Genomic DNA, 16538 nt, shown 5'->3' with positions numbered 1-16538 from the left:
AAGAACTCTCTAATAGGAATTCACTTTAGCTTTTTATGATGTTACTAAAAACAATTCATGGCATCTGAGACAAGCCCAGGGGTCCAAAACTGGGATAGACAAGGGCTGAGACAGAGGCAGCAGAGCAGCATGCAGGTGGAAAGACCCAAGCAGACAGTATGGAGGTGGAGCCCTCAGGGTCTGGACCCACGCTGCTGCACACACCTCTGCCTCCCAGCTACTTCCAGAACACTGTGCCCTACATGAGACCTCCAGGAGACCCAAGTACCACGGCATGAACTTCTATCCTCTAATTTCTTCCTCCAACTTGCTGACTTTTTGCTACATTATCTCCTCCATCCCTTCAAATAAACTGAAGGCTTACAGAAACGTTAGAAAAATTCAGTGCTCTCAAAGAACGTCATTTATGGTCACATGACCAGCCTACAGTCCTGCATCAGATTGGTGAGGGTGATGCGAGAACTATTTGTATCCTTTTACCTTATAATCCAGTCCTTCTACTATTGTAACAACATTCCAAAGAAAGCTCTGATCGGCTCTTTCACAGTGTGTGGGAAGAGACACGGATCATGCTTATGGAGAGGAAAAATGAACCTGCCCGGGTGACGATGCAAATCTGGCCCAATGCAAGCAATATCTCTATCAAAATGGTCTTGGGTTCCAAGCAGGCCCTTCTCACCTTCATGGCTCTGAAGTCCTTCTTCATCTTCTCAGGGATTCCAGTCATGAAGGAAAGTTCAGGGAGCAGCAAGATTTCACTTTTTAGCAACTTGGAGGATAGAACAGAGGAAAAGCAAGGCAGTCAAAGAGGATCTTGTTCCTCTGACTGGTATAAGACCCTGGCAGGCCCAAACTGGTCCCACAGGGATATAACAGGCACTCTTTGGAACATAAGACCCCAGAGAAGAGGGCAGGAAACACGACCAGTGTTTTATCCTTTTCTCGCTTGGGTCACAATTGGCTGTTGCACTAGGTAAAGAGAAAAATATTCAAACTGTCAAAAGCAGAGGGAAAACTAGAAAAACTAGAACTATTGTTTCACTTGGGCCTCCAATTAAGTAGGTGGATATCACACAATATATCCTATCAAGCTGGTGCCTCTGTCTCATCTTAACCTATTTTGATCTTCAGTCTCCACTCTGAAGACAGAGGAGTTAGGTGTCAAGGTACTTTTCCCTGGTCCCTAACCCTGTTAAAATGTCTCCAGCTTCCCTAATGGACCCAGTGTTTCAATCTTCTTTAGCAGTCAATTCTCCTTACTCCTTAACCTTACTCATTCTTTGGATGTTTAGTTCCTCACTAAGGGGACTTCAAGAGTACCTCTGGCTATAGGAGACAGACAAAGAATGCAGAGCTTTCCCTAACCACACTGTAATCATAGCCTCATGGCTCCCAGAGCCACTGAAGAAGATGAACAGTGGCTGATGGGTAGAGAATTTGGCTGGAAGCATCAGCCTGACATGCACCACCACCACCACTCACCATCCCTTGGTTATTCTGTCTCTCACTGGGTCTGTGGATCAGCAGTGGCTGGTCCTCTTCCTTTACTGTAATCCCATAGTTTTTGCTAGAGCAGAACAGAGGCAGGAAAAAATTGTCAGTAGCAGCACCACCACTCTTACTGCCACACAGTCTGAGCGTTAACCACGACTGAGGTATACTACTGCATTATACCCTTGTCAAAGATCCATCAGAAACTCCCCAGAGTACATTCATAACTGGAAAAAACAGGCTCAAGTTAACGCAATTAAACAGACAGGAAACAGGGTAACAGCCCAGGAAAGAAATTCTTTAAAAACTGAATCAGGCCAACAAACAAAAAAATAAAAATAAAAAACTTCATCAGGCCAAAGGGCTTAGGTAACTAGAAAGGCAAAATGACAGTCAAATGATTAATGACTTGAATTTAATCTCTCCAACCAGACTTTGAATCAACACAGAAAATGAAACATAATTTTAAAGCCCTGAGATTAATTTATGAAATAACTTGCAAAAAGTACTAAAGGAAATAAAACTGTAAGGGTAGCAAATTCAGGTCAAATCCCACAAACAAACTTGTCAATCTTGAGTGCATTACCAATCCAATCACTTTTGACGTGTCCCATGGGGTCGCTACTAGTCGGACACGACTGAGCAACTTCCCTTTCACTTTTCACTTTCACACACTGGAGAAGGAAATGGCAACCCACTCCAGTGTTCTTGCCTGGAGAATCCCAGGGACGGCGGAGCCTGGTCAGCTGCCGTTTATAGGGTCGCACAGAGTTGGATACGACTGAAGCGACTTAGCAGCAGCAGCAGCTACATGTCACTCTTACTGGAGAACAACAGACCACGCCCCGACCCGTAGGCCCAAGCCCAGTCTCCTTCCTCTACCTGTAGTATTCCAAGAATGTAATCTCCTTCCCATCAGACATGGTGAAGCTATCTTTTGGAGTCTTATTCCAATCCACATCATCAATACGATAGGTACGATTGTTATATCGGGTTATAACAATATTGCCAACCAGAAGCTTAGTGCACTCGTCCTGGAAGTTTTCTTTGTTCTGCAAGTACATGGTGTGCCTTGGGAAAGAGATAAAAGACCTGTGGATCATATGGAGTATACACAGAGCAACATGAAAGGGACAGGGGATGCCTGTAAGTTCTTGAAGGTTCCAACTGCCAACACCTAGCACCAAAGGGCTCCAGCTGTCTCTTTTAGGAGACAGAACTCTCACCTCTTTTTAACAATGTCCCCCAAAAAGTGTGAAAAGATAAAAATAAAAACAACTAAAAACTGATAAAATCCACTACAGTCCTTAAAATAAGGGACTCTAATCATCAAAATAATCTGTATCATCATTATTAGGAGGCAGTCTACACAGGAACAAAACATTCTTAAAACTATATTTGCCCTCACTAGCTGAAGGAAGAAATTACAACTATTGGAGGACCACACTTGCAAGGCAAAGAGGTAAAAAAAGGACATTGACGATGAAGATGATCAGTGGAGGCTGAAGACAGACAGGGACCAGTTACTAATTTCCTTGTGGGTCAGAGCATGGACTCTTCTGTGGGCCAGAATCACCCAGAGTACACTCCTTAGGAACACTGGTCCCTTGAGAAGTCTGGTTTCACAATCAAAAAAATGGAGTCCATTCTTCATATTATAACCCCTTCTTAGAGGTTCACAACATACAGTACCACATTTGACTGCTACAGAAAAAGAAACATGTTGAGTTTCATTCACCTACAATTTACTAATAAACCCAGACTCCTCCCTCCCTTTTCCCTTTTAGTCCCTTGAACAACTATCACCATTCTAGCTGATTAGTATCCTGATGAACTTGCTGCAGTTAAGTGATGAAAAATCATCAGAAACTTGAAATAGTTCACACTGACTACAGACCCTGGAGCCAAAATCTCAGTTCAAATCTTGGCTCTGCCACTTACCAGCATGTGAGACTTTGAGCAAGTTACTTAACCGTGTGTTTCAGTATCCTTGTGTCAAAGTGGAGTCAGAACAAATTGTCTAACTCACTGTTGCTGACAGAACTCCACAACTTTATTCATGTAAAGCACTTTGAGCATAACACTGTGCTTTGAAATAAGATTAGAGATTTTATCACAGCTCATTTCATGAATTTTTGCTTCCTATTTACATAGCTTTATTCAACAATACAACTATTTTTTAAAAATATTTTTAAATCAAACTCTTCAACTATGTTAGTGGTTACATAACACTATTTCACTAAGTGGAGGGTACATTAATTCACTGGTCTTTTACTTTTTAAGTAGTAGTTCTATTGTTTCACTCTTACAAATAACTGACTGAACATCTTTTACAAAGATTCTTCTATACTTAAAAATGCATCCTTGAGACAGATTTCCTATAAGTGAATGCCAGACCACCTGACCTGTCTCTTGAGAAACCTGTATGCAGGTCAGGAAGGAACAGTTGGACATGGAACAACAGACTGGTTCCAAACAGGAAAAGGAATACGTCAAGGTTGTATATTGTCACCCTGCTTATTTAACTTATATGCAGAGTACATCATGAGAAACGCTGGGCTGGGAGAAATATCAATAACCTCAGATATGCAGATGACACCACCCTTATGGCAGAAAGTGAAGAAGAACTAAAGAGCCTCTTGATGAAAGTGAAAGAGGAGAGTGAAAAAGTTGGCTTAAAGCTCAACACTCAGAAAACTAAGATCATGGCATCCGGTCCCATCACTTCATGGCAGATAGATGGGGAAACAGTGGAAACGGTGGCTGATTTTATTTTTTGGGGCTCCAAAATCACTGCAGATGGTGACTGCTGTCATGAAATTAAAAGACGTTTACTCCTTGGAAGGAAAGTTAAGACCAACCTAGACAGCATATTAAAAAGCAGAGACGTTACTTTGCCAACAAAGGTACATCTAGTCAAAGCTATCGTTTTTCCAGTGGTAATGTATGGATGTGAGAGCTGGACTGTGAAGAAAGCTGAGCACCGAAGAATTGATGCTTTTGAACTGTGGTGCTGGAGAAGACTCTTGAGAGTTCCTTGGACTGCAAGGAGATCCAACCAGTCCACCCTAAAGGAAATCAGTCCTGAGTGTTCATCGGAAGGACTGATGTTGAAGCTGAAACTCCAATACTTTGGCCACCTGATGCAAAGAACTGACTCATCTGAAAAGACCCTGATGCTGGGAAAGACTGAAGGCAGGAGGAGAAGAGGATGAGATGGTTGGATGGCATCACCAACTCAATGGATGAGTTTGAGTAAACTCCAGGAGTTGGTGATGGACAGGGAGGCCTGGCGTGCTACGGTCCATCCGTTCCAGTATTCTTGTTTGGAGAATCCCTTGGGCAGAGGAGCCTGGTGAGCTATGGTCCATAGGGTCGCAAAGAGTCAGACACAACTGAAACAACTTAGCACACACACACACATAGCTGAGTAACAAACAATATTGTGATAGTTTCTTGGGAACAGCAAAGGGACACAGTCATACATATACAAGTATCCATTCTCCCTCAAACCTGCCTCCCATCCAAGCTGCCACATAACATTGAGCAGAGCTCTATAAAGTGTAGACTTTAAAAATGTATGCAGTTTACTACATGTCAGTTGTGTCTTTAACAGATCTGAAAAAAGAAATAGAATAAAAGATCCAGAACTAGACTGAACTACAGATTAGGATTGCATATACAGTAATTACTGGTGGCATTTCAAATTAGTGAGAAAAAAAAGATCATTAAAAAATGGACAGAACTTCCCCCGTGGTACAGTGGATAGGAATTGGCCTGGCAATGCAGGGTTTGATCCCTGGACCGGGAGGACTTCACATGCCTCGGGCAACTAAAGCCCATGCTCTCTAGTGCCTGCACGCTACAATTACTGAGCCATGTGCTGCAACTACTGAGCCATGTGCTGCAACTACAGAAGCCTGTGTGCCTAGAGTCCCTGTTCTGCAACAAGAGAAGCTACTACAATGAGAAGCCCGTGAACCACAATGAAGAGTAGTCCCTGCACAACAAAGAGTAGCCCCTGCTCACTGCATCTAGAGAAAGCCTGTGCACAGCAACAAAGACCCAGTGCAGCCAAAAGAAAAAAATGGACAGAAACAAATGAAAATATAACTGAATGAAATACAAATGCAGGTCCAAGAGGGAAGTTCACAGTGATGCAGGCCTTTCTCAAGAAACAAGAAAAATCTCAAACCATCTAACCTACAACCTGAAAGGACTAGAAAAAGAAGAGCAAACAAAACCCAAAGTCAGTAGAAGAAAGAACAAAGATCAGAGAGGAAATAGAGATTAAAAAAACACAAGAGAAAAGATCAATAAAACCAAGAGCTGTTTGTTTTTGAAAAGATAAACAAAATCAACAAACCCCTAGCCAGGCTCACCAAGAAGAGAGGACCCAAATAAACACAATACAAAATAAAGAATGAGAACTAACAACCAACACTACATACATACACAGAATCTTAAGAGAATATTATTAACAATTATATGCCAACAAATGGGACCACCTGTAAGAAATGGACAAGTTTCTTGTTAAAATGACCATACTACTCAAAGCAAACTACAAATTTATAAAATTCCTATCAAAATACTCATATAACATTTTTCACAGAAATAAAACAAATAATCCTAAACCTTATATGAAACCATAAAAGACCCCAAATCACCCAAGCAATCTTGAGAAAAAAAGATTAAGATGGGGTATCACTCTCCCAGACTTGAGACTAAACACAACTCTACAGCAGTCTAGTCAAAACAGTGTGATACTGGCACAAAAAAAGACTGTAGGTCAATAAACATAGATCAGAGAGCCCAGAAATAAACCTATGCAGCTAGAGTCAATTAATCTATGACAAAGAAAGCAAGAATATACAATGGAGAAAAGACAGTCTCTTCAACAATGATGTTGGGGAAAGCTGAACAGTTACACAGAAAACAATGAAATTAGAACATTCTCTCACACTATATACAAATTTTAATAAACTCAAAATGGTTTACAGATCTAAATGTAAGACATGACACCATAAAACGCCTAGAAGAGAACACAGGTGAAACTTCCTTTGACATAAATTGTAGCAGTATTTTCTTAGATCACTCTCCCAAGCCAAAAATAAATAAATAAAAGCAAAAATTAAAAAAAAAAAACAGGACTTAATCAAACTTAAAAGCTTTTGTATAGCAAAGGAAACCATCAACAATACAGACAGATAACCTACAGAATGGGAAAAAATATATCCAAACAATGCTACTGACAAGAGATTAATTTCTAAAATACACAAACAGCTCACAGAACTCAATATGAAAAAAATAAATAACTCATTCAAAAAATGGGCAGAAGGTCTAAACAGACATTTCCTCAAAGAAGACATACAGATGCTCAACAGACACATGAAAAGATGCTCAAAATCGCTAATTAGAAAAATGCAAATCAAAAGTACAATAAGGTATCACCTTACTCCAGTCAGAATGGCCAGCATCAAAAAGTCTACAAATGTGAAGAAAAATACACCCTCCTCTACACTGCTAAAGGGAATGTAAACTGGTTCTCCACTATGTAGAGCAGTATGGAGGCTCCTTAAAATACTAAAAACAGAGCTACCATATGATCTAGCAATTCCACTCCTAGGTACATATCCAGAAAAAAACAAACACTGTAATTCAAAAATATACATGTACCCCACTGTTCACAGCAGCACTACTGACAACAGTCAGATCTTGGATCAACCCAAATTCTCATCAACAAATGATTAGTTTAAGAAGATGCAGTGTATATATACACAATGAAAAAATATTCAACCATTAAAAAATAGTGAAATACTGACATTTGAAGCAACATGGATGTACCTACAGAATATTATACTTAGTGAAGTAAATCAGACAGAGAAAGACAAATACTATATAATATCAATTATATGTGGAATCTAAAAAAATATACAAAGAAATCCATATACAAAACAGAAACAGACTTACAGACATAGAAAACAAACTTTCGATTACCAAAGGGGAGAGAGAGGGAGAGGAACATATTAGGAGTATGAGGTTAACAGATACAAACAACAATACAGATAATAGGTAAGCAACAAGGATTTATGGTATAGCATAGGGAATTATATCTAATATCTTGTGATAACTTATAATGGGATATATTAATAAACTGCAAAAGAAGAATCACTACGCTGTATACCTGAAACTAACAGAATACTGTAAATCAACTATACTTCAATTTTAAAAAAAGAAAAGAAAAATATGGATAGAATAATTTCCTAACCATTTAAATAATTAAATTCTTTAAGATTTTAAAATTATGTAAAAAATTAAACATACAACTAGATGAAAACATAGACAGTCTTATACTCTTGGAAATTAAAAATATTTCCGCAAACTTTAGAAACAATGGATTGTTCTGTAGTCATGGTAACAAGTAGTCATCTGCTATGCCTAGTCCCTCAGTTGTGTCTGACTCTTTGCGACCCCATGGACTGTAGCCCTCCAGGTTCATCTGTCCATGGCATTCTCCGGGCAAGAATACCAGAGTGGGGTTGCCATGCCCTCCTCAACAAGTAACCTCCTTAATTATTTATATCAACTCACTTCAGAAAACACACTTTTGCAAGCCAACCCAACACTGTCACACCCATTTCTGGAAATGAGGGAGTGAAGTGAAGTGAAGTTGCTCAGTCGTGTCCAACTCTTTGCGACCAAATGGATAGTAGCCTACCAGGCTCCTTCGTCCATGGGATTTTCCAGGCAAGAATACTGGAGTGGATTGCCATTTCCTTCTCCAGGAGATCTTCCCGAGCCAGGGATTGTAGGCAGAGACTTGACTTTACTGTCTGAGCCACCAGGGAAATGAGGGAATGACAGTCCAATAAGCATCCCATAAGAATTTAATTATTTAAATGGTTAGAAAATTATTCTATCCATATTTTTCTTTTCCTTTTTTAAAATTGAGTTGGTTCAATCAACAAAACTCTCACCTGAGCAACAGTGCTTTTACAGATGATGTTGACCTACTTGGTCAGTTGCAAGTCTACAGTCCTAAACTACACACTTCTCAAATACAGTAGTCTATACAAGATCAACAGTCTCTTACTGGTGTAAGCAGTAAATCAGCTTTCTCTAAGAGGTCTCATCATCCTTTGACAATTCTGGAAGTCTCACCAAGATAACTGTGAAAACTCTTCCCAGGCAACATTCCAGGCAGTCTCAAACCAACAGATGCACTCACTGGGCCCCCCATGCTTAACTCCAGTTATCCTTCAGGTCTGCTGCCAAGACAGTAAATCCCAAAACCAGCTGAGGTCTGACTAGTTTCATTAGACTCCAACTGCTTTAATAACATTGGCTTTTCAGTTTACAAATGCATTATCTGGTATATAATTAGATTGAGGTCTTTGAACAAGGTCTTTAGACTTTCTGTTTTGAAGATATACTATTTGAAAATATTTTTGATATTAAGTTGACTATTCTTCACTTGCTTATTTTGCTTTTTCTATTACGTGTCAATATGCATAAAGTCTTCTTTCATATGTTTTTGTTTTCTCCTGGACTTCCTTGTCTCTGTTCAATGTACGAGGGAGTGTTCTATAATGAATGGACAGAGGCATAAGCCAGATAAATCTTGAAGCCAAGCTGATCTACACCTGGATATTATGGCTGGAGGCCCACTAGATCAGTGACCAATTTGTAAAATTGGTCAATTTGTAAAAAAGCAATTTCTCAAAAGGCATTCCTTGTCTTGTCAATTTGTAAAAGAAGGTCACTTTGTTTGTTTAGTTCAAATTCCAGGGTCAATGATAGTTGGGTCACTGATCTCATGGCCCCTGTCTATCTGTGGTTGGAACCTGAGATACGGTTCACAAACAGACATCCTTCAATGACCTTAGCGCTTCTTTTTCTTGTTTGTCATGGGTTTGTTAATGTCAAAGTCTCAATGTCTCCCTGCTTTTGATATAAAAGACATACTACTATCCTAATCTTGCTGTTTCCTTGGTAAACAGGGGAAAAATTTTTTGAGTTAAAGTTAAAATGCCCAAAGTGCACATGTGATATTCTCCAGTATAGATCATAAGCTAACTCATAAAACAAACCTCAATAAATATGAAAGGATAGAAATACATAAGTTCTCTAATCACCATAGAAAGAAATTAGAAATAAATGACAGAAAGAAATTTGGGAAATACACAAAACGTGGAAATTAAACAACATATTACCCTAGATAATCAATGGGTCAAACAAGACTTTACAAGGGAAATCAGAAAATACTTTGAGTTCGATGAAAATGAAAACACAACATAATTAAACTTATGAGATACAGCTGAAGCAATATTTAGAAGGGAATTTATAGCTATAAATGCCTGTATTAAAAAGAAGAAATATCTCAAATAACTGTTCTACCTTGAGACAATGGAAAAAGAAGAGCAAGTTAAACTTGAAACAAGCAGAAAATTAGATGACAAGGGACAGAGAGCCCGTGAGTAGCTTCAGTATTGGGGCTGATCCCAAGAAAGTCCAAGGCATATCTAGAGGGTTGGAACTTTCAGCCTCCATTTCTGGGAAGGGGAGAGGGGCTGCAGACTGAACTCGATCACCAAAGACAAATAATCAATAATGCCTACGTAATGGAACCTCCATAAAAACCTCGGATAGGTTTGAGGCAGGTTCTAGATTGGTAGGGGATTCCCTGGTGGTTCAGTTGGTAAAGAATCTGCCTGCAACGCACAAGATTGCCTGCAGGAGACCCAGGTTTGATGAACTCCTGGACATGCTGGGAGGGTGGGTGTGCCTGGTGAGTGTGCCCTGTTCTCTACTGCCCCAAACTGCTCTTCCATTTGATTATTTCTAAGTTTGCACCGTTTATACAAGCAAGGTTTGTTTTTTTAATTTAGAAATAAAGTAAGCAGAAGGAAGGAAATAATAAATATAAGAGTGAAAAGTAATGAAATAGGGATATCAACAAAATCAAACGTTGGTTTAAGAGGTCAACAACACTGACAATCCTTTAGCTAGACCACTGATGAAAACAAGGAGACCAGACTGCTAAAATCAGGAATAAAACAGGGGACTTCACTACTGGCCTCACAGAAGCAAAAAGGATTATAAGAGAACACTTATTAGCAGTATGTCATCAAATTAGATCACCTTAAATGAAATGGATAAATTCCTAGAAAGCCACAAACTAACCCAAGAATAAAATAAAAACCCAATACAACAAATTAGTAATTTAAAAACTGAACACAAAGAAAAACTCAAGCCCAGATGGCTTCACTGTTAAAATTTCTATGAGGCATTCAAAGAAAACTGAATACTTATCCTTTACAACTCTTCAAAAAAAAAAAAAAGAGCAGGGAGAGAATAGTTCCCATTTCTTTCTATAAGGTCAATACTATTCAGATAACAAAACCAGACAAAGGTATCACAAGAAAAGTACAGATCAGTATCTCTTATGAATACAGATACAAGAATTCCTGACAAACTACAAGGAAACCAAATCTAGCAACATAAGAAAAGAATTACACAATATGACCAGTAGATTCCAGCAATGTAAAGTCAATTTAACATCCAAAAATCAATTTAAAAATCAGAATTTTTAAAGCGATCATCTCTACAGACACACAAAAAGCAGTCAACAAAATCCAATAGCCTTTCATGATAAAAAACATTCAGCAAACTAAGAATAAAAGGGAACTTGATCAACATGACAAAGGGCATCTTCAAAACCCGTAATTAACACTGAACTTAATGGTAAAAGACTGGATGTTTTCCCCCCTAAAATCACAACAGGAAAAGATATCCACTCTCACCACTTTTATTCAGCATTGTACTAGAGGTCCTGGCAAGCAATTGAGCAAGAAAAAAAATAAAAGACATCCATATTGGAAAGAAAGCTCTATTTTCACATTATATGGTCTCGTATATAGAAAATTTTGAGGTATATGTAAAGAAAATTAATAAATGAGTTCAAAGGGGCTGAAGGATACAAGATCTGCTGCTGCTGCTGCTAAGTCACTTCAGTCGTGTCCGACTCTGTGTGACCCCATAGACGGCAGCCCACCAGGCTCCCCCTTCCCTGGGATTCTCCAGGCAAGAACACTGGAGTGGGTTGCCATTTCCTTCTCCAATGTGTGAAAGTGGAAAGTGAAAAGTGAAAGTGAAGTCGCTTAGTCGTGTCCGACCCTTAGCGACCCCACGGACTGCAGCCTACCAGGCTCCTCCATCCATGGGATTTTCTAGGCAAGAGTACTGGAGTGGCTTGCCATTGCCTTCTCCGAGGATACAAGATCAGTATACAAAAATCAACTGTGCCTCTATACACTTACAAAGAACAATCCAAAAATGCAATTTAAAAATTCAATTTATAAAATCATTAAAAAGACTAAAATATCTGTACTTAGGAATAAATGTGAAACTTACACTCTGAATCACTGCAAAATCACTCAAAATACTTACACTCAAAATCACTGAAAACTACACTCAAAATCACTGCAGATGGTGACCGCAGCCACAAAATTAAAAGACGCCTACTCCTTGGAAGGAAAGTTATGACCAACCTAGACAGCATATTAAAAAGCAGAGACATTACTTTGCCAACAAAGGTCCGTCTAGTCAAGGCTATGGTTTTTCCAGTAGTCATGTATGGATGTGAGAGTTGGACTACAAAGAAAGCTGAGCGCAAAAGAATTGATGCTTTTGAACTGTGGTATTGGAGAAGACTCTTGAGAGTTCCTTGGACTGCAAGGAGATCCAACCAGTCCATCCTAAAGGAGATCGGTCCTGGGTGTTCATTGAAAGGACTGATGCTGAAGCTGAAACTCCAATACTTTGGCCAAGTATTGATGCGAAGAGCTGACTCATTTGAAAAGACCCTGATGCTGGGAAAGATTGAGGGCAGGAGAAGGGGACGACAGAGGATGAGATGGTTGGATGGCATCACCGACTCAACGGACATGGGTTTGGGTAGACTCCGGCAGTTGGTGATGGACAGGGAGGCCTGGCATGCTGTAGTTCATGGGGTGTCGCAAAGAGTTGGACACGACTGAGCGACTGAACTGATTACACTCTGAAAACTACAAAACACTGTTGAAAGAAATTAAAGAAGACCTAACTAAGTGGAAAAGCTCTTGTGTTCCTAGATCAGAAGACAATATTGTTCAGATGGTAATACTCTTCAAATTAATCTGATTCAACATATCCCTATCAGAACCCCAGTTGATATACTGGTAGAATTTGACAAGCTGATTCTAAAATTCATATGAAGTGCAGGAGATCCAGAACTATCACAAGAAATCTTAAAAAATAATAAGGTTAAAAGACTCATATTTACCAATTTCAAGACAACACAAAATTACAGTAATAAGACAGTGTGGCACTGGATTAAAGACAGTCATAGACCAATAGAACAGAATTGAGTCCAGAAATAAATCCATGTGTTGAACTGATTTTAAAAAATCATCAGGATGCCAAAAACATTCAATGGAGGAAAGATCAGTTTTTTAAATAAATGGTACTGAAATAACTGGATATCCTCATGCAAAAGAATGAAGTTGGACACCTACCTCATACCACACTGAAAATTTTATTCAAAACCTAAATCTAAGAGCTAAAACTATAAAACTTACAAGAAAACAGAAGGGTAAGTAAGTCTATATGACCTCAGATTTTTGTAATGGATTTTTACATGATACAGGAACACAAGCAGCAAAAGGAAAAACAGATAAACTGGATTTCATGAAATGAAAACTTCTGCGCTTCAAAGACTTTTGTACTTCAAGAAAGTAAAGAAACCTACAGAATAAGAAAAAATTTTCAAATCATGTAACTAATAAAGAGACTTGTACCTTGAATATCATGAGGAATGCTGCGCTGGAAGAAGCACAAGCTGGAATCAAGGTTGCCGGGAGAAATATCAATAATCTCAGATATGCTGATGACACCACCCTTATGGCAGAAAGTGAAGAGGAACTCAAGCCTCTTGATGAAAGTGAAAGAGGCGAGTGAAAAGGTTGGCTTGAAGCTCAACATTCAGAAAACGAAGATCATGGCATCTGGTCCCATCACTTCATGGGAAATAGATGGGGTAACAGTGGAAACCGTGTCAGACTTTATTTTTTTGGGCTCCAAAATCACTGCAGATGCTGATTGCAGCCATGAAATTAAAAGACGCTTACTCCTTGGAAGGAAAGTTATGACCAACCTTGATAATATATTAAAAAGCAGAGACATTACTTTGCCAACAAAAGTCCGTCTAGTCAAGGCTATGGTTTTTCCCGTGGTCATGTATGGATGTGAGAGTTGGACTGTGAAGAAAGCTGATCGCTGAAGAATTGATGCTTTTGAACTGTGGTGTTTGAGAAGACTCTTGAGAGTCCCTTGGGCTGCAAGGAGATCCAACCAGCCCATTCTAAAGGAGATTGATCCTAGGTGTTCACTGGAAGGACTGATGCTAAAGCTGAAGCTCCAATACTTTGGCCACCTCATGCGACGAGTTGACTCACTGGAAAAGACTCTGATGCTGGGAAAGGTTGGGGGCGGGAGGAGAAGGAGACGACCGAGAATGAGATGGCTGGATGGCATCACCGACTCTGTGGACATGGGTTTGAGTCAACTCCGGGAGTTGGTGATGGACAGGGAGGCCTGGCACGCTATGATTCATGGGGTCACGGAGAGTCGGACACGACTGAGCGACTGAACTGAACTGAACCTTGAATATATAAAGAAATCTTGCAACTTAATAATAAAAAGACAAATGATTTCATTTAAAAAGCAGGCAAAGTATCTGAATAGACATTTCTTCAAAAAAGATATACAAATGGCCAATAAGCACAGAAACATATTTTCTATATCATTAATCATCAGTGAAATACAAATCAAAACTACACCATTTCCAACCACCTGAATGATGAGAATCATAAACACAGATAATACATGTTGGTGAGGATATGGACAAAGCATAACCCTCACACACTGCTGATGGGAATGTAAAACAGTAGAGTCACTTTTGGAAAATATTCTAGCAGTTCCTCAAATGGTGAAACATAAAGTTAACATATGATCCAGCAGTTTCACAGGTGTTTACAGAAAAGAAATGAAAACATAAGTCCACAGGAAACACTTGTGCCTGAATATTCATAGCAGTGTTATCTGCAATAGTTCTCTAGTGAAAACAACACTAATGTCTGTCTCTAAACAAATGTATAAAACAACATAAGATATATATCCATTCAATGGAATATTATTCAGCCACTGAAAAGGAATGAAGTACCAATACATATCACAACATGGATGAACCTTAAAAACACGCCAAGTCAAAAATTATTACACATACATTACATGACCCTATTTATATAAAATGTCCAGAGTAGGTCAATATATAGACATACAAAGTATATTAGTGGTTGCTGAGGTCTGGGGGAAGAAGAGGGAATTGAGAAGTGATAGCTAAGAGGTGCAGGATTTCTTTCTGAGGCCATGAAAATGTTCTACAGTTGACTGCACTGATGGATGTACAACTATGTGACTTATATTAAGCCACAGTTAAAATAGGTACTGAATGTTGTGTGAATCATGTCTTAATAAATCTGTTAAAAAGGATCACACATATTTATTACCTCACAGTTTCAAAGGGTCAGTAATTTGGGTGTGGCTTAGTTGAGTGTCTCAGGGTTTTTCACAAGGCTGCAAGCCAGGTGGCAACCAGGGCTATAGACATGTCAAAGCTCAACCAAAGAAGGCTCTGATTCTAAGTTCACTTCACTGGCCTGCTCCACAACCTGGCAGCTGGTTTCCCCAGGGTGAGTGACCCAAGACAGCAAGAAAGAGTACCCAAGACAGATGCCATAGTCTTCTTATACCTCACCTCAGAAGTGACATCCACTGACACCAAAAGCAAAGGCAGCAAAGGCAAAATTAACAAGTGGGACTACAACAAACCAAAAAACTTCTGCACAGCAAAGGAAACCATCAGCAAAATGAAAAGACAACCTACAGAATGCTAGAGAATATTTGCAGGTCACATACCTGATAAGGAGTTAATATCCAAAATATGTAATAAACTCATACAACTCAACAACAACAAAAAGAAAACAGTCTGATTAAAGAATGGGCAAAGGATATGAAGAGCTATTTCTCCAAAGAAGGCATACAAATGGTCAACAGGTACATGAAAAGGTGCTCACACCATTACTCATCAAGAAAATGCAAATCAAACCCACAATGAGCTCACTTCACATGTTAGAATGGCTATTATCAAAAATACAAGAAGTAAGTATTGGTGAGGATGTGGTGAAAAGGGAACCCTTATACACTTGTGAGGCGATGTAAATTAGTGCAGCCACTGAAAAACAGTATGGAGGTTCCTCAAAAAACTAAAAATAGAATCACCACACGATTCAGCAATTCCACTTCTGGGTATTTATCTGAAGGAAATAAAAACACCAACTCAAAAAAGATACATACACTCCCATGTTTGCTGCAGTACTATTTACAAAAGCCAAGACGTGGAAGCATCCTAAGTATCCACGAACAGATGAATGGAAAAAGAAACCATATTATTTAAACACACACACATGAACATACAATGCAGTATTATTCAGCTATAAAGAAGGAAATCCTGCTATTTGGGACAACATGGATGGACCGTGAGGGTATTATGCTAAGAGAAATAAATCAGACAAAGAAAGACAATTATTATATGATTTCATGTATGTATGAAATGAAAGGAAAGGAGGAAGGGAGGAAGGAAGGAACTAAACCTTCAATTCATCCATATAGAGAAGAGGCTGGTGGTTGCCAGAGGCAGGGGACAGGAAATAGATGAAATGGGTGAAGACAGGCAAAAGATACAAATTTCCAGTTATAAAGTAAATATGTCCTAAGAATGTAATATACAACATGGTGACTATAGTTAATAATAGTACACTGTGTATTTTAAAGCTGCTTTCAAATCTTAAGTTTTCACCACAAAAAAAAATTTGTAACTGTCTGGTAACGGATGCTAACGAGACTCAATGACTTATTGTGGTGACCATTTCATAATATTTACATATATC

At 39.0% G+C, this 16538-nt stretch overlaps 1 protein-coding gene across 2 annotated transcripts in view; it reads right to left on the bottom strand.

Annotated features, from left to right (window-relative positions):
• PIWIL2 (piwi like RNA-mediated gene silencing 2) overlaps window positions 1–16538 on the bottom strand; it is a 75144-nt gene that overhangs the window by 44167 nt on the left and 14439 nt on the right. For both annotated transcript variants that reach the window (XM_055427183.2, XM_088837711.1), the window contains exons 10-12: window positions 2374–2562; window positions 1483–1567; window positions 680–769 (exon numbers count right to left, since the gene is read on the bottom strand). In XM_055427183.2, coding sequence (XP_055283158.2) covers window positions 680–769; window positions 1483–1567; window positions 2374–2562 — 364 coding nt within the window. The remainder of the gene's footprint in view (window positions 1–679; window positions 770–1482; window positions 1568–2373; window positions 2563–16538) is intronic.

This window comes from Moschus berezovskii, chromosome 7 (assembly GCF_049115385.1).
Source record: "Moschus berezovskii isolate FMDL1 chromosome 7, NW_MosBer_1.0, whole genome shotgun sequence".
Classification (NCBI taxonomy): Eukaryota; Metazoa; Chordata; class Mammalia; order Artiodactyla; family Moschidae; genus Moschus; species Moschus berezovskii.
The sequence above is the reverse complement of the archived record's forward strand: the minus strand, read 5'-3'. Positions and strand labels throughout refer to the sequence as shown.